Consider the following 21010-nt stretch of genomic DNA (forward strand, 5'->3'; position numbering starts at 1 on the left):
TGTGTGATAGCACACAACACCCACCCTGTGTTATGTGGGTTGGGGGGGGGGGGGGAAAGCGAGGAGGGCATTTGGTAGTGGAACGGACCGAAGGGGGGCAATCGGTTTTGATGGCTTTATTTGTTTGCCCGCCAGGCCGGTGTATGGAGCTGGTGTGAGAGGCTTTTGCGTCTGTTTTTGCTGTCGGAACCATTCTTCAGGACCCCGTCACTTTCAGCCGAGGCGTTCGTCTGCTCGCAGGATGTTACAGGATCGCTTGTTTCGTTCGTTTTTCCGAGGTCCTGTGAATGGATTCCCAAGCTGAGGAGCTTCCCTGTCCACTGCTGCACTGTGATTCCGAGCGATGGTTGCAGTCGGCAACTGGGGCTTTTTTTGGCGAAGAATTAAATCCTCTGTTCAAACTTAAAGCCCTGAACGGGTGACGACACCAGCGGGTCCTTCGAGGAGCGTTTATAGTGTGAAGTTTGCCACTCGACACCAACGGGAACACCCTATCGAAGCCTCTTCAGCTTGGAAACACGTTGAAACGACGCTTTCCGGGTGCCACACGGAGCTACATCACCTTCATGCTCACCTACGTCCGGTAGAAGGCGACCCATCACCCGAAAACCATAACAATAATCTCTTAATCCCCCAGACAAGACGCCAACCGACAACATCCGACTGCTCAACAGCCCACTTAGAGCCACCAACGTCCTCGAACGTTGGGATCTGCCTGTTCGCCTGTTATTGCAAACCATCCGGCAGGTTCGCTTCCCAAACGCCCGAGTGCAAATGGAGCACCGAGAGCTGTTCACTCTGAACGAGCACTTCAGCGAAAGCCTCGCACACCTGTGGAGGTGTGGTGAAGTTCTCCACCGGCACACGAAAGACGCCAATCATCGGAAGAAGCAGTGGCAAACGACATACACACACGTGCTCTAAAGCAAAAAAAACACAAGCAAGTCAAGGATCCGCACGTCCTTCAGGGCGATTATTTCCTGGTTGCAAATGCGTGGAGCAAGCAGGAGGACCTCTGAACACCTGGAACACCTGGAAGCCTGTTGCGGTCGCCAAACACCGGTGGCGTGTGGGTGGTAATAATGGCTGTCAGTGGGCGCCATTAGTGGATCGGGTTGCGACATCACACGCATTGTCGGTTTCCGTGTGCGTTCAGAGAGAACCGCGTTGCCTGAGGTATCAAAGTAACCACAAAAACCTGACGTACAATGTGTGTGTGTGTGTGTGTCACCAGCTTCAGAAGATAGCGAAAGTTGACAGCACTTTTACGCCCCAAAGGACGATGAGTACCCACGCGCCAAGACAGGCTCGGATGTTGGCGCGCTATTTGTAATTGGCGAAATTAAAAGCACCACTTAGGCGTGGTGCCAGCGCCATCTTGTTTCTCGGTCGGCTGCCAAGCGGAAGCACCATTACACGCAGCACGTGCCGAAGCAATCGATGTGTCGATTTCAATTCAATTATCGCTGCCGGGCGGCCACGCTGGCAAATGGTTCGGGTCGCTTCGGGATGAATGGATTTTAATGCGCTTAATTACCCGTGTCAGATGGGGACGCTTCATGTGGGGAGGGGAGAGGGGGATGGCTGGCTCTCTGATTGAATTATTCGCAGGCGGTCGAGCACCCTGTGGCGTGGTACGTCAGATCTTGCACGGCAGCAGGCGAACTTTAAAAATAGACATAATCGGGCAGTAATATGCCTCGCTAAAAGGGCACCAACACACACACACACACACACACACACACGTGCACAGCACTAGATGGGGCTTTTATTTCCCACCAATCCCTGGCAGGCTTCATTTCATTAGCTGCTAATAACTTCATAGCCTTTGCAAACAATTACTCGGCGCACAAATTGAACGCCGGGATCCCGAACGCGTGGGATAATTTATTTATGCCTCCATCAACAAGGCTCATTATGCTCGTATTAATATCATTAGATATTTGTGCGCGCATGATTTTTTATTTCACCTGCCCATTCCCTGCAGCAGGGCAAAAACAAAACGACAAAGCCCCAGTTGAGGGCGGCTCGCACGTATCCTGATTTTCCCGCCCCCCGGGTGGGCTTGCAGGCGGGCTCGCTTACAGTTGGATTTCGGAAGGTGTTCGGCAAAGGAAAAAAACAACGCAAAAAAGCCATCAAGGGCTACTGCTGCGTTTTTCAACCGGAATAATATTTGGCTGGCAAATGCCAAACATTTGCATCCGTACACGTGCGCTCGCGCTCGCAACCATAACCTCAACATTGGTTTCGCGAGGATGTGAAAGTGATGACGGGGAGGGGGGTGCGGGGGGGGGAGGTGAAAATCCTCACCCACCCGCTGCCCTTATTGTGGCGTGCTTTGTCCGGTTTTTCCGATGCCGGAAGCAAACACTGGCACCTTTCCCCATTTTCATCTCACGCGCTCTACGTTTGACGGTTTTAAAATTTGAATTTCATGAAAATTGTTCAAATTAAATTTAATTCCAGCCCAAACCTCCCTGGCCCAACAATGGAAGGATGCGGAAGTAGGGGAGAGAGCTGGCAGCCGAGAATTGGCAACATCATATTAAGGGTTGGCTCAGTCATCGCTGCCTCAAAAAGCCAGAGGCCTCAGTGGGGGTTGTTGCATTATCTTCTCACCTTCACGATATCGTTATTTTTTATTAATTCTCACTTTTTTTTTGATTTCATGCTTTATTGGCTTTTTACTGCTGGAAACCTCTACAGTCAAGTTGGGAGTTTGTAAGGCTATTTTACGCCAATTTAATAACATTCAATGTTATGGTGTTTAAATTTCATTTAATTTCGCACCATTTCTCAATTAAAACGTTGTTTAAAACAGTAAAACATATTTTAGATAGACAAAAAACTCATAGAAATTACACCATTTGATCGTGAAAAACGATCTCACTCTGCTCACGTATTTGCTTCTCATAACGCTCCTAGTGAGAAGTAAATATCATCAATTTTTTGTTTATTTACAACATTTACACAACACACACAGTAATGGAGCAGCACTTCCTTCCCGTAATGCATCATAAAACATTTAAAAAGAGTACATTGCGAGTGCCGCTGGTGATTTATCACAAATTTGAGTCGTCTCGTCTCACTTCTCGCAATTCTACGATTCACCATGGCTGAGAGACGAAGCGTCAGCCTTCAAAGGACACGAAAACGGGACGAAAAAAGCCCAATCTTACAGGGCAGCTCGAAAAAGCTCGCACGGAAAATCTTGAGAACGAAAAAAAAATAGCGAGCCTTTACATGCTGTAGTGATTTCCGTCGAAGTGGATGAGAAAAGAAAACCTCCTCAGCTGCTCTTCTGCAGATGGCTGGGGACACCAGATGTGCTGCGGGGATGTTCCCACGCTCGACAGGAATTAGGTCGATGGTGTTTTTTTTTTCTTCATTCAACACATCCCTTGCACCCGTGCTCCTTGACTTGAAAACCCCAAATGTCGCCGGAAGAAATGTGCGAAGTCGTCGAAGGAAAATTTATCAGCCCACCGCAATGCTGGCCGTCTCAGCCGTTTTTCCGATGGTTTTCCACCGCAAACGACGCGCAGCGAAAGATCGCAACAGAGGCTAAAAAAAAAGGACGAAAACCCGTAAACAACCGAATGGAAATGGAAAATGATCCATCTTCGCCGGAAATAGTGTGTGACACCGGGCGGTGGGATGGCGCAAAGGGTGACTATCTTCAAAAGAAACGCGTCACTGACATCCTTGGCATGTACCCCACCCAGCAAATGTTGGCTTTCCCACCCCTCAGTCCACCCTCCGATTTTCCTCCGGCCCTTTCTGGCCACGGGCGCGATTTCAGTAAAGTGCAGAAAGCGTATAATTTATGATCATGGAATTACGACAGTTTTTGTCCGCTGCTGCTGGTGGTGGATCTGTTTCTTTTTTGCCGCAGTAGTTCCACGACGGCGAGGTGTGCTCTTGCTGGTGCTGTTTGTTTGTTTGTTCCCACCCCAACTGCTGCCTTCGAGCCTCCACTAAACGGCCAGGCCGAACTGGCACCACTCGACAGGGCTATTCATACCGTTTTACGGTCCTTTAGCTTCTCCTTTTTTTTTCTTCAGCTGTCTCATTTCTCGAGGTTGACTTTCTGGTGGCGGTTCTTAGCCGGGTCGTTAGCTCTGTCCAAACTAAAGCCGCGCTCGAGTTCATTTTCCGGCCCTCGGCTCCGAACCCGAACAGCATCGCGCGGTTTTTCCACCGACTTTTCATCTACCTTCTGGCAGAACTGGCTCTCTACAATCGCAAGCTTCTCGAAGCGGCAGGGGATCCTTTTATTTGCGGTAAGTATCTCTCGCGCGCGCACAACCGGAACCGGAAGCGTTCAACAACCGAACATGTGTACCGAGCTCGTTTTGGGAGTTTTGGGAAAACCCCTCTACTTTTTCCTCTTCGTTTGCTCCTAGCCTTTCAAGCTCATAGGAACGGGTAAGAGAAGCACTGGAACATATGTAAACGGGGCTCCAGTTGCCAAGGACGAAACCGACAACTCGCGTCCACATGTTCCCGCGATACGGTTCATATCCCGCTGCGTAGAATTAGAACTAATTTACTGTAATCAAGCGTAAATCATTGGATTTAGGGTTTTTTATTGCATGACATCTTTTTTTGGACTGATTGTTCCTGTTGGATTCATTTTCAATAGCTTTAATTGTAGTGTTGTCGATTTATTGCAAGAGGATGACAACTGCTGACATGAGGAAGCTGTGTTGGTTCGATTGAAATTGAAATCGATTGGATTTAATTGAGAAACGCTGCATTGGGTTCTTGTTTTCTCTTGACCTACTCTAAATATATTTGCATTGCAGTCAACTTTTTTTATTTTATGAATACGTTTATTTTATTTTTCATATAGTGTCGGCCAAAATACTTCAGCCACTGCAGGAATAAAACGTCCATCATTTCAAAATTCAAAAACAACCGACACATGATCCAACTGTATCTTGTAAGGCATAAGTTTTATCCTATGCATACTAATGTTTAGTGAATCTGCCTTTAATTGTTTTATCTCTGCTTTGTGCAAACGAATGATCAAAAGTCGGGACCATTCCAAACGACACCAAGCCCCTGTAAGGTCAACTACTGCGGCCACAACCTCCTGATTTGAGCCCCACAAGAAACTATTGGCAATAAATTACTCAACGCTCGATAGGTTCGCTTTTCTTTGCCCTTCGAAGCTCAGCTGTCAGGAGATTGTTTTACAAGCGACATCAACAACTTGCGCAGTAAACATTTTACAGCACTTCCCATAAACGACTTCCACCGGTCCGTGTGTCAACTCCACACGATAAGTATTAGCCGTGAAGTTTCGCATACACCGATCGGATTTCGGTTTTATTCGCCACAATTATAATGCCTTTTTGATGTGCGTTTTATTGATCAGTGCCATTTGGTTGTTGGTGTTTTTTTTTTTCGGCCAGTGATGGCACGCCTTAATAAACCGTAACCGTAAACCTGTATCCTTTGGGTAGGAGTTGTTGAAGAAGAATGTTACTGAGCGGACATATTTCAAGCTGAAGGCAGTTATGGTTCGCAATGGTAACGACCCATGTCTATATAGAGCTATATAGCGCTTGATCCTGGATGACGAGGACCTTCCGTCCTGGAAGAACCTTTATACAACATTCAACAGAATCGCCCATGATCGCAAAACCTGATATTCCTCTTGCTGACTGTCTGTAATTAAGTGAATGAAACGCAAACGAATGAGTCCATTAGTTTATTCCACCAGGCAACATTGATCATGCGTCCGGTTTTTTCATATCTTCCTCGCTTAACAAACTTATTGTTTTCGTAAACGAGCCCAACCGCGAGTGTGCCGAAATAAATGATAATAAAACCATATCGTACCAGGTTTATCCGAGCTGCGTGGCACTCGAGCATTTTTTTATACGTATTTCCAACGCACCAAAGCTCTACAGGTCAACATGGTGACAGTTTTCCACTTCCCACCCAAGCGAGCAAAAGCACCAAAAGCACACGAAAGAGCGAGTGAAAGAGATAGAGAGAGAGTGAGCAAAAAGCATCATTACGAAGTGATTTATCGGTCCCGAATGAGTTATTAATGAGGAAAATTGATTTATAGCTAGACTGTTGCGAGACATCCATGGCATCGGGCTTGCAAAAATCCACCAAATGCCCGTCCGTTCGTGGCCAAAACCGGCACCAGCGGCAAGGACGAACCCGGGAGGACTCGCGGATAGGTGCAGTAAATTTATTGTCAATCACAAAACACCGTCAAAGCTGGGGGAGGTCGAAGCTGGCAGAGAATACTAATAAAAATGGGCCCACTTCCAGCACCAGCAGCGTGAAGGATAGGAGCGTTATGCGGTACCGACATGTATGTAATCATATCGAAGGGTCGACGTACTATTTTGAGAGGCGTACATCCCTGAAATGAGGTTAGGCTTAGAAAGGAGCGATTTCTATTGCTTTATAGGCCATGCACCCCCAGCTAGGCGAATGGTCGGGGTGCAAAAGGACCCCATCGGGGGGTTATTCGCCCCGGCTGTATGTTTGTACTCCTTCATTGAATGATTGGCTCGGTACGGGTCACAGACACGATTTTGGAGACGCGCCTAGATTGTGAACTGTCAGCGGAAAACTTATCGTCAAATAATTGCCCCACATTTCGATCCGCATCAGAATCCGCGAAATTATTGCCACGATAAAGCACGCGCCATCGGTGCCAACAAACGACGGAGAGGACATTAAAATACCATTGCTTTGAATTCGATCGATTCGAACCTGAATGTGAAGATTGATCATCATGTTGCAGGTCTGGGAATTGTTTTACTGACTGCTGATTACAAAAAATCACAGAAAAAACGTTATATTGTATCTGCGAATCTCTCCTCTAGAGCTCAAGTTGTCGTCAGATGCTTGCCATGCCACTGTCTTATATCTCTTAACAAATACAACTTTGAATAATACTTTTGACAATATCGACATCCAAGCGAGTTGTTTTGTGTAGACATATTAAAGTGGCGATAATATTATCTTGTGTTTTTTCGATCTACGTACAGACACTCCCATCTTCTGATGCGCATTCAAACGAACTCTATCTAGCAGCGATCCTCTATTGAAACCGAGTGGATTCCATAAAACGCAAATAACAAACGCGTCAATCATGGCATCTGAGACTTGATGCACCTTGAGTTGATTAGATAAGCGTTATCAGAGGAAGCTACTTGCAGTTCTAGTCATAATCAACCGCATACATAATGTAATTCCATGCAAGCTCACACAGATAACGGACAATCAATCAAACGATGAAGATTCACCTTCTTTCAACGATTCTCCTTTCGGACGTCTTTCTCCTCTTCCAGCTGAACCTTGATCACATTGATTGGGTGTATTTTTAGATGGAAATCGGTTGTTTTATTGAATGTCTACCGTGTTTATGTGCCTATCGAGCAACAATGGCTCGAAAACATGGCCGTGCCACTATTTATCTATTTTTTCGCCTGGTGCTGGAGTGCGTTGTTCGCAAAGATGAGTACACCTGCTACGGCCCTAAAACTCGAGCTTGATGGACCAGGCATCCAGCATGGAAACGCCCGGTTTGCGCACCGTGACGACCTCACCGGCACGATCCAACTCCAACCGGCCACCGGAAGCCCCAGAGGCATCGATGTAAACCGTCGCAGCTGATGGTGACTTGGCCAGGCCCACAATGACGACGCGCTCAAGCCAGCTGGTGGTTTGGTAGCTTGCTGTGTTGTCGATTTTCCTGTGAAAAAACAACCAATTCAAAATTAGCAAGGACTAGAAAAGGGGGACAAACGTGTGGTGCTACCTACCGGCTGCTAAGCACACCATCACGATACTCAAACTCGAGGTACAGATATTGACCCCGCCGGTACTCGTAGCTCGTCTCATCGTCGATGTAAAGCGTACCCTTAGCGCGTCCGTTTCGATCAAGCGCCACCGTCAGCGTGTACGGATCATGCCGCATGAGAGTCGACGCACGGCGCACTCGCTCCTTCGTCGGCAGGATTGTGCCACCTCGCTGGAACACCGGGATCTTGTAGCTATCGACGGGGATCGTCTCAACACCGGTGCCGGTGTGCTTACGGTAGGTATCACGATCGTACCACCAATCTCCTTCACCATCAGCGCGCACTGGGAAGTACACATCCCGGCGCGATTGCTGCTTCTGATCCAGCACCGGCGCAACCAGCAGCTGATCCCCAAGCATGTACTGGTGATCGATAGCATATGCATTCACATCAGTCGGGTAATGTGCCAGCAACGGTCGCATAATCGGTAGACCACTGCGCTCATGTTCATAGAACAGCGTGTACCAAAACGGCAACAACTGGTAGCGCTTACGGATCGCATCCCGAATCACCAACTTCACGTCCTCCGGGAACAGCCACGGTTCGCGTCGCTTCGTATCGATGTGGGCGTGCGAACGGAAGAATGGCTGGAATGCGCCGGTTTGATACCAACGCGCGAAAAGCTCGCCATCCGGATTACCAAAGAATCCACCAACATCCGCACCACAGAAGCTAATACCGGACACGGCCAGCGAGAGGCACATCTTGATCGATGCCTGCAAGTGACCCCATTCCGCCATATTATCGCCAGTCCAGACAGCGGCATATCGTTGGCTTCCGGCGAAGTGTGAGCGCGTTAGTATGAACGGACGTAGCTTTCCAGCGCCTCGTCGCAACAAACCGTCGAAAGTCGCGATCAGCTGCATGTGGCCGTACAGGTTGTGGACGTCCCGGTGTTCTAACCCTCCATGGTGCACGTTATCCTTCAGCATCGTCACCTCAGGTCCATTGAACACCGACGGTTCGTTCATGTCGTTCCAAATGCCAACCGTTTCCGCCTGCTCTCGGAAGTTCTCCAGTAAGTACTGGTCGGCGTAGTGCCGGCGCGCTTCCGGCTTGAAAAAATCCACATAACTGGCCGATCCGGGCCAGCACCAGCCCTCGTAATCGCCACCATCCTTGTTCTTCACGTACAGACCACGATCGGTGCACTCATTGTGGAAGAAGTAGCCACTATCGCGCTTGATGTGTGGATCAATGATGATCGTCAGATGCCGGCCAAGTTCGGTTAGGTTCTTGATCATCTCGACCGGATGCGGGAACTTATGGTGATCCCAGGTGAAGTAGCGCTTGCCATCCGTGTATTCGATATCGAGCCACATCGTGTCCATCGGGATGTCGTGTTCGTCGAACTTGGCGGATACCATCTCGACGTCGCGCTCATCGTTGTAATTCCATCGGCACTGGTGGTACGCGATGGCGTACAGCTGTGGAAGCGGTCCATGCCCGGTTAGGTCGGTGTACTGACGGAACGCATCGATCGGTGTGGGTCCGAGCAGTACGAAGACGTCCATGATACCGCTTTCGGAGATGAAATTGGCCGCCGGTGGTTCCGCTTGGCTGTTCCACGAGACCAGGTTTACCAGCGATGATACCACATCCGTTTCGCGGTTCGCGCTGAAAATGTCCACCCACGTTTCGGCCGCGTTCAACCAGAACACGCCCGTGGTCGAAGTCTCGCCGTGTCCGTACAGGACCGGTATCGATCCGTAAAGTGCCATGCCGTTGTTGAGCTCGTACTCGAACACATCCAAGTTGTACAGCCGGTACGGATCGGTGCCCTTAGTGGCTGTGTGGCGCAGTGCGAATGAATCAGCATGCTCCGGGATACCGAACAGGACCTTTGCCTGTGGGAAAGTGAAATCGAGCGCCAACCCCTCAGGTCCTTTTGGCTTCGAGTCGTGATGGGATTTGAAATTTTCCTCCCACGCACCGGGATCTTCCGATGGAGCTGATGCCGGTTCGACCTCGTTGGCCGCTTCATCGCCCTCCTTGTGCTCAGCCTGTTCCGGTTGCTGTTGTTCCTCTTCCGGTTGTTGCTCGGACTGTTGCTTCTTGCGCAGGTGCTCAAACCGCATCATGCCCTTCGCATTCGTCGACACCACCAACTTGCCGTCCTGGAAGAAGTCCACTTTGAATGGTGCCACCTGCACCGCGGCCTTTGCCTCGCCTTCTCCGCACGCCACCATGATCAACGTGGCCGAGGTACTTTCCACCTTCGTCGGGCCATACTGCGGCTCACGGACGAGCGCATCCTGGACGCGGTAGCGCACACTCAATGGTTGTTTTTCGTCCACCTGGAAGTGCATCATGCCACCTCCTTTGAGGCAGGCCAGCTTCAGCGTGTACTCATGCTTTGTGCGCTGGTGCACAAGCGTGAGCGTGATATATTGCTTGAACTGCTGCAGTGTCTGCGGAAGTACCTCAAATTCGCTTGTTTGTGGCTCAAGTGACCGGAGTCGACTGAAATTAGTGTAAGAGAAAGGAATGTAAGTGCCCATGGACAACAAACCGCTTCCTACTTATTCACTTACCGGCAAAAACTACTTTGATCGCAAGTTTTGAAATTGTTCCGATCTACAGCAGCCGCTATCGCAAACAGGAAGCATAGCGCAACCAGCAACTTACCTCCCGCTGCCATCATCCTGTGCGTTTAAATGCGCCGTAAAACTTCAGCACGTTTGCTTAGATTAAGCGTTGCCGTATTAATCACAACGCACCTATCACTGCAATGCCACTGCGAATAATGTTGATGGATGCCTCTGATCGATATTTTCTTGCTTCTCGCATACGCCGAGCCCTCGCAAGAGCGATGGCGAAACCGGAGTAGGCTGTAATGTCGACTAAAGCTCCAACAACCTTTGGTACACGTCAGATTCGAAGAACCGCTCGTCGGTTTATACCACCATTATACCAACTTGCCCTTCAAGGTCTTTGACCTCTGTAATTTTTGCAAAAATCGCCTATCAAAGAAAAAGCGGTCGCATTAATTCATAAAATGTTTAGTATTACTCTTAAAAGTTTCGTTGAACAAATGTGTGCTTTATATAGCCGATGCATTTTGCAGGATTTTGTGCATGTTGTTTAAAAGTGACATATTTCGATAGAATCGCTTTCTCGCTCTGGCCTACACATTATAGGCTTATATGAAAGAAAACAGCTGATGTCTGCTGCTTGCTATCTTAACGACGGTAAACGCCCAGTGAAAAGGCTATCATAATCATACGAAATTGGCTGTCGTCGGAGTAATTCAAACTAGTTTTTCTAACATTTCACCATGCTGTAAAATGAATATTACGTGTGAAAAAAATTCAAAATTATTACTTAATGAAAATTGATTGTCTAAATGCGCTACTTTCAATCATTGATCCTCATATTTTCGCTACACCTCGATGTAAACAATCTGCTATGTGAACGTACCACTGTTTGGAAGTCCACGTCAAACTGTTTTGCAGTAAGCCATCTCACTTACGCTTCCCTGCACAGTCTCTCTTTCTCATTCGCACTGCCTCACCCATCGTCGCATAGGATGACGTTTTTGCCACATAATAAATAATGCCCATCATCCGTTAAGTACTCGCCCGTTCAGAGAGCGGATTCAGTGGGAAAAAAAACTTCGACGTAGCGTCAGAATTTAACAGAAAAACAACCCCAGCAACGATGAACGAAGCGGACGTGGACAGTGGCGGTCCCGAGAAACCGCAGGACGCCCCGGTACAGGCGACACGGGAAGTGCAAGCACAGCAGACGGAAATAGCGGCCTCCATCGTAAGCGTCCTCCGGTCTCAGGATACTTCCAAGTGTCCGTAACATTATTATCAGCATAGTGTGCTAAAACGTGTAACGTTTCTGCTTTCAGGTCCGCTCCAGCTTGGCCGAAATCGAGACGCAAGCGTCAGCGATGCTGAACCAGCTTGAATACGTGCGAGCTTCTACAGCCGCGCCACAGCAAAAACATCAGGTGCCGCAATACCGAGATTCATCGGACGTGACACCACCTGCGTCACCACAACCGCCAGCTGCTAGCAGCACCACGGCGGAACCGAATAAAAAAACATCCGCCGAAGTGATGACCACACTCGAGTTTCTACTCGCGGAAGAGCTCACCGACGACGAGCAGGAATTCGTGTTGCCCTCGCTCGACGAAACGTCCCACCTGGCGGTGTTGCAACACTCGACTGCAGCCTATATGGGCTCACTCGAGAGACACCAGCTGACACGGGTTGTATCGCGTCTCGCTTCGCAAACGGCCGGCTGGCTCGGTAGTCTGTTTAAGTTCAATAACTACCAAACGAGCTACTGCCGGGACGATGCAGAGTGCACGTTGCAGGTAATTCGGCTCGCGCTTGTCCACCAGCACCTCGAGGCCAGGCAGGAGGCGCGCCCACCGGCGTCCTCACCTACCATCTACATCGCCGAGCTGAGCCAGCTCTTTACGGTGCAGAGTGCGTGCCGTTACCTCGGGCTACCGCTGACTTGCATACGCGTGGTACCGTGTCAGCGGCCAGACACTGCCGTCGAAGGCATCGTCAACTGTATGGACATGCAGGAGTTCGAGAACATGCTAGAGAAGGACGTGGTAGCCGGTCGAGAGCCGCTGCTACTGATTACCACCGTTGGGAGCCCACTGACGGGTGTATCGGACGATTTACACGTGCTTAGCGACATTTGCGCCTCACACCGCATGTGGTTGCATGCTCAAGGACTTGGTTTAGCCGCTCTCGCGCTTACCAAAAGCTGGATGTTTAAGGTACGTTTGAGAGTTTGAGTCGACAAGAGTACCGCGTACTAATAACCTCACATTTTCAGCCGAAACGACTGCCGAACTCGATGACACTCAGTCTCGGCTGCTGGCTTGGATTGACCGGTGTTCCCTCTGTGCTGGTGCACAAAACGAACACGAACATTCCGAAGACCGTTTTCGACAGCGATCCGATCCTTTCGAACCGTGTCGCCTGCTTGAGCGTTTGGTCGGTGCTGCAGGTCCTTGGAGCCGATGGCGTCATTGAGCGTCTTTTCAACGCTTTCAATTCGTGCCAGACGATGACAAAAATTCTGCTCCAGTATGAAGGCATCAACGTGCTGGTGAGTACGACTGAATGTCCGCTTCCTTCGCTTTCACTTATCGCACTTATTCGTTTTTATCTCCCTTCAGAGCAAGATGGCATTTCAGGATTCGACCGAGCAGTATCGCTACGCGCTAGAAGGGATCCACAGCTACAACGTAAATATCGAAGAATCCGGCCACTAAGGGCACCGACTAACTCTATTCCATTGCAGATGCTGTTCGAACTAGGCGTACCGACGGTGCTATTCCAGTTCGATGGACGTACGAGCGGCCGAAATGGCTCGAAATCGGATCCCAACCCGTCGACGGATACCGAAGCAGCTCAATCCGAGCAGGAAGGAGACGGCACCGAAAAAAACCCATCCAACGCGCAGTACTATGAGCGGCTGAACAGCTGGCTCGGCCAGATTCTGCTGCGGGACTGCAGCCCGCTCAGTCTGGAAATGATCGAACACGAACAGCACGGCATTTGCATCCGGTACTGCCCGTTCGTACCCGGATATGGCGAACAACTGGCCACTCGGGGTCCCGCCATGCTGGACGCGTTTGCCAGCTGCATCGAGACGCAGATTGAAATTCTCCACTCGACCATCCGGCATCGGGCCCGTTTTCAGCAGCTTGTCGCCGAGAGTGGCGTGTTGCGGTTGATCGAACTGCACGATTGGGCCGGACTCGGTGGGGTTTACTACGTTCCCGAGGGCTGGGAAACGCTGCTCACCGAGCAAGCCAAGGGTGAGCTGAACAAGCTCAATTCGGCGCTGGTCGAGGCGCTACAAGCGACCGATAGTGCATTTTCCCACGCCGTAAGCAGCGATGGACTGATCTGTGTCAGGTAAGCATATGGGGAAAGCTGTTGGGTTGGCGTAACGTGGTAATAATTTCGGCTTTTTCAAACGCACAGATTCGGAATGGTGACGAGTGAAACGGACGTCGAGGAGCTGCTTGAGTTGGTTGTCCAGACGGCACGTGTGGTGCAGGAGAACTCGAAGATCCTCGACACGATGTCCGAGATCTTGAAGAAGGGAATCGAGGCGGCCATGATCGATCTGCAGCGCGAGGCGGATGAGAAGCTATGGCAAGAAGGTATCCTGCGACAGGTTCCGTTGGTCGGGCGGGTCGTAAACTGGTGGTCTCCACCGGCCAAGGAAACCGGCATGAAAGGCCGTAGCCTCAACCTCACACAGGGTGTTGTCGAGAGCACGGAGAACATCTACAAGTGAGTACCATACCGCTCTTACCCGTTACCGGAAGTTGATTAATTAATTTTCTTTTTATCGCTCTCGCATTCACGCAGGTACCACATGCAAATGACACCGAAGACGTCACATCAGCTGCCCGGAAATAAGGGTCCACCGGCACCGCTCGTGCAGAAGGCCCTCAGCACCGAAGCAGAAAGATCCGTACAGCACTCGCGTAACGCCAGCTCGAGCAGTGAGCTGTCGGGAGGTACGGGAACTAATGCACCGGGTACCCGTGCCAGTCTGGCCGCACCCGCAAAACCACCACCGACCGAGCCTTCCACGCCTCCGGCCTCGGAACCGCAAGTTGCGAGCTCATCAGACGCCACTGGCACCGAACCGTAACCCGTTCGAGCATCCGCTGTCCGTGCCACGGATGTCCCACATTCCGGGGGCGCCGGAACCAAGCGTGCTCACGTCTACCAAAGTCCTTTAACGTTTTAAGTTTGCACCAGCCAGTTGTTTGCGGTTCCCCCCCATCCCTGTGGACCGCTTTTTGTCACACCCACCCTGGGAGCACCATTCCACTCGTAGTTTGATCGACCGGATGCCGGACAAAGCACCGTGTCATGGGGCTAGTTTTACTGGATAATACTTTTCTTTATTTCTTCACACGATGTGGGATGTCAATTGTATAATCTTTTAAAAAATAGTTGAGCGAAGTTATTAGAATCCGGACATACGCTATTAGTTGTGGCATGTATTACTATTATTACTACCGACACATCCCGCGTTCCAATAACTATTAAATTCCTTGCGGTGAACTATTAAAAAGTAAGCTTCCCTGGGGTACACTCTATTCAGCACCAACTGCTCTGGCCGGCTGTACAAACTTCCCGGAAATGGCACTTAGAGGAGCACACAGGACGAACCAATCCTTTCATTGCCGTCTCAATTCTCGATGGCACAAAGAATGGCTGCTCGAAAGCATTTCCGGGAACTTTACCGGCAGACCAGTTGGTAAGTAGGAAAGAAACAGAAAACACATGACGCTATACATATATCTATCTCTCAACCACCCGCTCGGGACGTGCCCAATTATCCCTTTAAAGTATACCGTACTTTCGGTTATCTTGCGAATTCATGCGGATCGCACCAGTATTTTATTGGTATTATTAATGTTGGCGTAAGGCAGCACCGCAGCACGTGTTGCATTGCTTCGGAGTGTGCCGTAAGGATTGGATTGGGTAGAAATATAGCGTAAGGACTGTAGGGCTAAATGCCTTCACTATCCCGTTTGTCATCGCCCTACGCACAGCACCCCAAGGCACAGCTCTAGCGGCATAGTAAATGGTGCAAAAGTTAGCAAACAAACAAAAAAGGATACGTCGTTTTTCGCGGTAGACGGAACAACAAAAGCAATACACTAAACATGTAGGAAGGGGTTGCACCTTATGTTGCCTCTCTTAAGCTCCCACATCAACCATCTTAAGCTCTTTCCAGTTGGTTGGTGACTATTTGATTTGGAAAAAGAAAAACAAACAAACACAATTCCGATAGTTGTTACTAACCGGCCGTTAGGTTAGCAGTGCGTCCTCCACGTGCACCCTGTTGGAGGATTTTCTTCGCCCTTTAACGCCGTAGGACTAACGATCCGCTATACTTATTATACCCCCTTTCTCCCTCACAAGCAGTTGTTTGTTATACGGTATTTGTAAATAAACGAATTGAGATGATAAAATCACCTACATTTCATTTGTTTCGGCTGAATTTCATTTTCCGCTGCTTTCGATATCTCCTTCACAAAAAAACGTAACCGCTCGCTTTTGCTGAGTTGTCTTTCTTTTTTATTGAAATCATTATGCTTTTCCCCCTTTTGCCGACGAAATCCCTTTCGATCATTAATTCCCATCTACGCTCGCTCGCAATATTGGTTTTTCTTCACATTATCTGCTCGTGGCATTTTAATTAACTGTTTATTGACTTGCCGGGTACAAGGGTTCGCATATTGGAGCGTGTGTGTTTGAGTTTCTCTTTTCGATGTAGCGTTCTCTACTTCATTTTCTACAACTGGATTTATCTTAGGTCCGGCTTTATGATGCTTCGTTTATGTCGTTTTGGTTTACTTTTATTTTCTTCTATTCAAGTCGACTGGAGCTGCAACTTTTTCCTTCGTTTATGTTTTTTTTTGCTTCGTTTTGCTTTATTTATTCTACGCCTCAACCGTCTGCCGGCGAGTGCCCGCTCCAGTCGTTAGTTAACACCTACCAAAGATAATATGTTATACATCGTTTATTATAATGATTTGGGTGTAAGAGGGGTAGCAGTTGTCTCGATTTCATCACCAACACAAGCCAGCTATCTTTTCTTTTCTGTCTGTCCACCTCTCTGGCCATCCTTGTAAACCTGTTCACGTGTTTCCTCTTATTTTCCTACATGAAATCTACCGGAATACCAAACGGGGGTTGGTCAGATGCGAAAAACAAAAAAATGGCTGTTTCTTTCCTCGGTACAGTTTTCCTCTTAATTTGTATACTTATTTATGTATAGCATGTATTTATATACGGTATTTAATATTTATTTATATTAAAGGATGAAAAATGCTGATTTATTTTTACCCCATTCCAGCTCGCATCGCCTCTTTTACACGTGTCGATCATATATCTAGCACTATGCAATCTCGCTGTTGGGAACCACCTGCTGGGTGTGGATAGATAGGGGCGTTTGTCTTGTCTTATCTTTCCGGCGCATGTTTGGATGCTTTTAGTGCAATTACTCAAGTCACGCTCCACGCCAATTCACGTCTGATCACATCATTTCCGGTGCGAACGGAAATACTTGTTTACGGCGCCACTTTTTTACTATAGTATGTTTTCTTCACTACAATATGATACGGCGAACAGAAATGGCACATAATCTGTAAACCGGTCAAGTCGCAAACGTACGGATACAATTTCTCCCTGATCGAATTTGTGCTAAGCCAGTATTATTATTTGATTGAACTTGTTTCTTTTTTTAATTTTTACGCGACTCGGTGCTCTCTTGAGGCATGGTTTTTATTTTGCTCATCTTCGCGAGGCATGTGAAAAAATCTGAATATAAGCAGCAACACTTGCCTAATTATAACACGAAGGGATGAAGCCCCAATCCAACATTGAACTATTTTTTCTGGGCTTCAACGGAACACTTGGTACGTCACAATCTGTCGCAAAAGCGAATTGTTACTTTGCGAGACGGGAACTGAAATAAACTATAATCGGTTAAAGCAAACCATGTGGAAAGCGTGAGCTCATACTATTATGTATATGTTACACGTAAGTCCTCTGTCACACTTAGTTCCTCGTTTGATCGCTGATTATGGCAGCCTTGTTGGTTCGTATTGTGTATATTGGTGCTACCGGTAGAGCGTTCTCGATCCCTCACGCAGATGTCCTGTTAACATCCTTGTTAAGCCGTTCCCTGTGATACGCCACTGCAACTCCACCATCATCGCCACGTGGTAAAACGCTTTCTTTATGTCTATTGATGTGTGCATGAGTGTATAGACGTGGTTGCGTTTCATACGCGGGTGACTAACTCGCTACTACCTAAATGCCACCTTCTTGCGACATATAGGCGATAAAAAAGATCACCAAACATCGTGGTCGTGAGATGTTGAGCAATAAAAGTTTCCGTACGATTCGTTTATCAGCCTTTTACTATTGGTATTTTCGTTAAAAGTGTGTTTCCTAGTTGGTGGTTCTGCCTTACGTTCAAAGAACCGAATTCTTCTTACACCGACCTATACCTAGCTTGCTGCTACTAGTAACAAGAGTACCGTGGGGTGGGAAAGGTAGTTGAACCAACTTAGCTGATGTTGAAATACAACACACTTGAAGCTGTTCTGGGCGTACGATGCGTCTCACAACATCCTTTGCCAAAGAAGGGCCTCCTGTGTCTGTGTTTTACGAATATCCGAGGTAACCATCACCTGATTAGTATGCTCCTTGCGGTTGTCTTGGATTATGTGTCCCGATCGCACATCTAACGTAGCTAGAGAAGCGATCTACATCTTCACCATTATGCACCCTAATACCTAGCGCAAGGTGAGCACTGAAAATTAATACTTCATCGACGGTATCCGGAGTAGAACTAGTAATAGATCGTTCATCAATTAGGCTATGACGCATCGCAACGAAATTAATATCTAGCTCCCTCTGCTCCCAAACGAGCCTCCTAAATCCTAAGTGGCATGTACCTAACCGTCGCTGTTAACCAATTGTTAACTGACACGCGTCTTAGCTACGAGTTAGTTTGCTGAAGTCGTGCCCCTCCAGCTCGGTAACTGCTTTTTCAACGTTGAGCTACGATGGAAGGTGACTAAAACATACATCCTGTGCGAAACGAGACAATCATCGGCAGATCACAAGACGTTACGAATTGGAAAAGAAACAAAATTAACTCAGCAACACCGAGAACAGATCCAAAGCCACTACACAACATTGTCGGGTTCATATCTATCTGTAATTACGGTTGTATATCTCTATAAAACTAACCGCCACCATCCAGGGAGCTCGAGGTTTACCCCAAAAGTGTGCTGCTTTAATGTGTGGAGCCGACGGGGTCTATGTTGACTTCTTCGTTTATTGTTGTAAATTCACGTACGATTTGTTTTCCGCTTATTTCACGACTACCTAACAATAACGCGCTACAATTCCTGGCGTTCTCAATTCGTGTCCAATTCCTTTTCCATTAATACGGTTTGTTGTATGTGTGCGTAATTTCTTATTCTGAAATTTACTTCCTCGCAGTAGTTCTTACTGAGCGGCGCATTCTTGCCGCCTCACATCCTTATGGTATCTAATAGTTACGGTATTTACGATAAATGTTACGTTTGCAATCGCTACATGAATTGGGCTAGTTGTTTGCGTTTCTTGTCAGCCATCGTCGCCTTCGAGAGGAGATAGAGTAAGGCCTGCGCGAAAGATGGGCACAGACACTGAATGATTTGTCTGCTCCTTGCTGTAATTCGTGCTTTTTTTGCAATTTTTCGTCATTCAATCCAGCCAATATGCCGATAGCATCTTAACTTATAAAGAAATAAAAATGAAAAACTAATTCCGCATTTATAGCACACCTGCCGATATCTACTTCTGGGTAGCATTTTGAATCCTAAATTCTCTTCCCAAGAATGCCATTATAAACGAAAAGTTGGCTCAGACGTCGAAGGAAAATTGGATGGATATTTAGCTGTATACTATAAAACGTTAAGGTTAATACGCCCCTTTTAGATCGTAAGTATGAATTCTGGGCGCATGCAAAATCGTTCTGCAGTTTGATGTATTCTGTCATACCCGTATTAACTAGGTAGAATCTACATTGGAATTGTTATAACCTCATCGTTCCTTAACGCTAAACAGCCATACCATTTTCTATAACATAAGGTGAAAATCATTAGTTAGCACTCTTTTGCCACTTTCTACTTCTTCAAAGTTCTTCGTCAGGGTCTGCTTGTTCGTCCAGTTTGATCGTTTAAATCGTGTCCTGATGGTAATTGTCGTGAACCATCCCGCGAGGGTTCGAATAAGGGTTAGTCTTGCCTGTAACAATAGTTGTGTCTTATCTTTGAGCTCACGATTGCACCCCGATGCCGCTGTTGGTGCTATCGCAAGATATAATTCGTTCCATCCGCACACGTTCGTTTGTTTTCTCACTCCGTTTAGACGGAGGTTTTGCTGTGTTTTGCTCGTCCTTTGACAAGCACACCCACCTTAAAGCTCCGTCACCGCATAAAAGCTGTTATCATCGTGACCGTGTGCTGCATTGCTGCCACCAATACCCTTGTCTGAAGCACCAGTGTCACCGTTCTGGGCACCACCCCCTGGGCCGGTTCCGTTCTGATGGCCGCTTCCTTCCATAGCCGACGATCTCAGTTCCTCGCTAGTCGGTGGCGGTGGCAACCGAAGGCTTTGGTCGTCGTGATGATTCTGCTGATGCTGCAGCAGTTCCAGCGGTGGAGGTGGTAACGGTAACGATTGGATTTGGGACGTCGTCAGTCCAGCTGTACCGTACCCAGAAGAACCTCCCGACGAACCCGAAGAACTCGCTGTCACCGGTGGTGGTGGAGGCGGTGGTGGTGGCAATTGCGATGCCAAATCGGCAGGTGTTGCAGGTCCACTGTCCACAGCACCGTTGCTGATCGTTGGATGCTGCTTGCCAGCCCCGTTTAGATGACCTGGTTCGATCTTTGGCACAGGAATCGGCTTCAACGTCGCGAACTTGCTACCGTTGGGGTGGTCCGAGAGTAACTTCCGCTTGACGTAGATGTCGTCCTTGGCCAACACCGTGGTCGGGCCGCTTCCAGCGGTCTTGGGAATATCCGGCAGCGGACAGTTGATGATAGACGGCAGTGGCTTGCTGTTGGAGGCCGGTGTCGAGCTGAATGTGGTGGTGTTGGGGTTCTTACCACCTGCGCTCGTCTTCTCAGGACCTCCATCAACATGCTTGCCTTGCACCGGTGCCGGATGGGGTTGTTGCTGCTGGTGTGCTTGCTGCTGTAGGTGCGTCCTGCCATTCGGGTCGTACTTACCATACTTGGCAGTCGAATAGATGTAGATCTGCTTGTCGGAACCGGCGACAGCGTCACCTGCAGTTGTCTCGCTGCCCGCCACCGTCGAGACAGGTGGGAGCGCTTTTTGTGGGTTGCGCAGTGGTGGCAATGGAGGAGGGTTGTCATCACCGTACACCGGAGGCAACGGAAGACCTCCAAGACCTCCAGTGGGGCCTCCTCCAGCACCGTGCAGCTTTCGATTAATGGTCATCGTCTGAGCGGGATGGACGTGACCAGCTCCTCCAGCATGCGGCTGTTGCTGCTGGTGAAGATGCAGATGATGAGCGGCGGTTGGATCTAGCAGCGCACGTTGCTGCTGCAGCTGTTGCAT

The 21010-nt window shown here is 48.5% G+C and overlaps 3 protein-coding genes across 3 annotated transcripts; 1 reads left to right on the forward strand and 2 right to left on the reverse strand.

Moving 5' to 3' along the window:
- Positions 1-7365: 7365 nt before the first annotated feature.
- Positions 7366-10485, reverse strand: LOC128729224 (neutral alpha-glucosidase AB). The gene is made up of 3 exons (XM_053822881.1): positions 10379-10485; positions 7806-10307; positions 7366-7735 (listed from the first exon to the last, which is right to left on the reverse strand). The coding sequence occupies exons 1-3, from the start codon at positions 10483-10485 to the stop codon at positions 7519-7521; spliced, it is 2826 nt and encodes a 941-aa protein (XP_053678856.1). The 3' UTR covers positions 7366-7518.
- A 1019-nt stretch (positions 10486-11504) lies between these two features.
- Positions 11505-14495, forward strand: LOC128728480 (pyridoxal-dependent decarboxylase domain-containing protein 1). The gene is made up of 7 exons (XM_053822106.1): positions 11505-11612; positions 11704-12594; positions 12654-12929; positions 13000-13068; positions 13125-13744; positions 13814-14128; positions 14207-14495. Exons 1-7 carry the CDS (start codon positions 11505-11507, stop codon positions 14493-14495), a joined length of 2568 nt encoding a protein of 855 aa, XP_053678081.1.
- A 5345-nt stretch (positions 14496-19840) lies between these two features.
- On the reverse strand, positions 19841-21010 carry LOC128728481 (uncharacterized). Its single transcript, XM_053822107.1, has one exon. The coding sequence runs from the start codon at positions 21008-21010 to the stop codon at positions 19841-19843; it is 1170 nt and encodes a 389-aa protein (XP_053678082.1).

The sequence above is a fragment of the Anopheles nili genome, chromosome X (genome assembly GCF_943737925.1).
Source record: "Anopheles nili chromosome X, idAnoNiliSN_F5_01, whole genome shotgun sequence".
NCBI classification, from domain to species: Eukaryota; Metazoa; Arthropoda; class Insecta; order Diptera; family Culicidae; genus Anopheles; species Anopheles nili.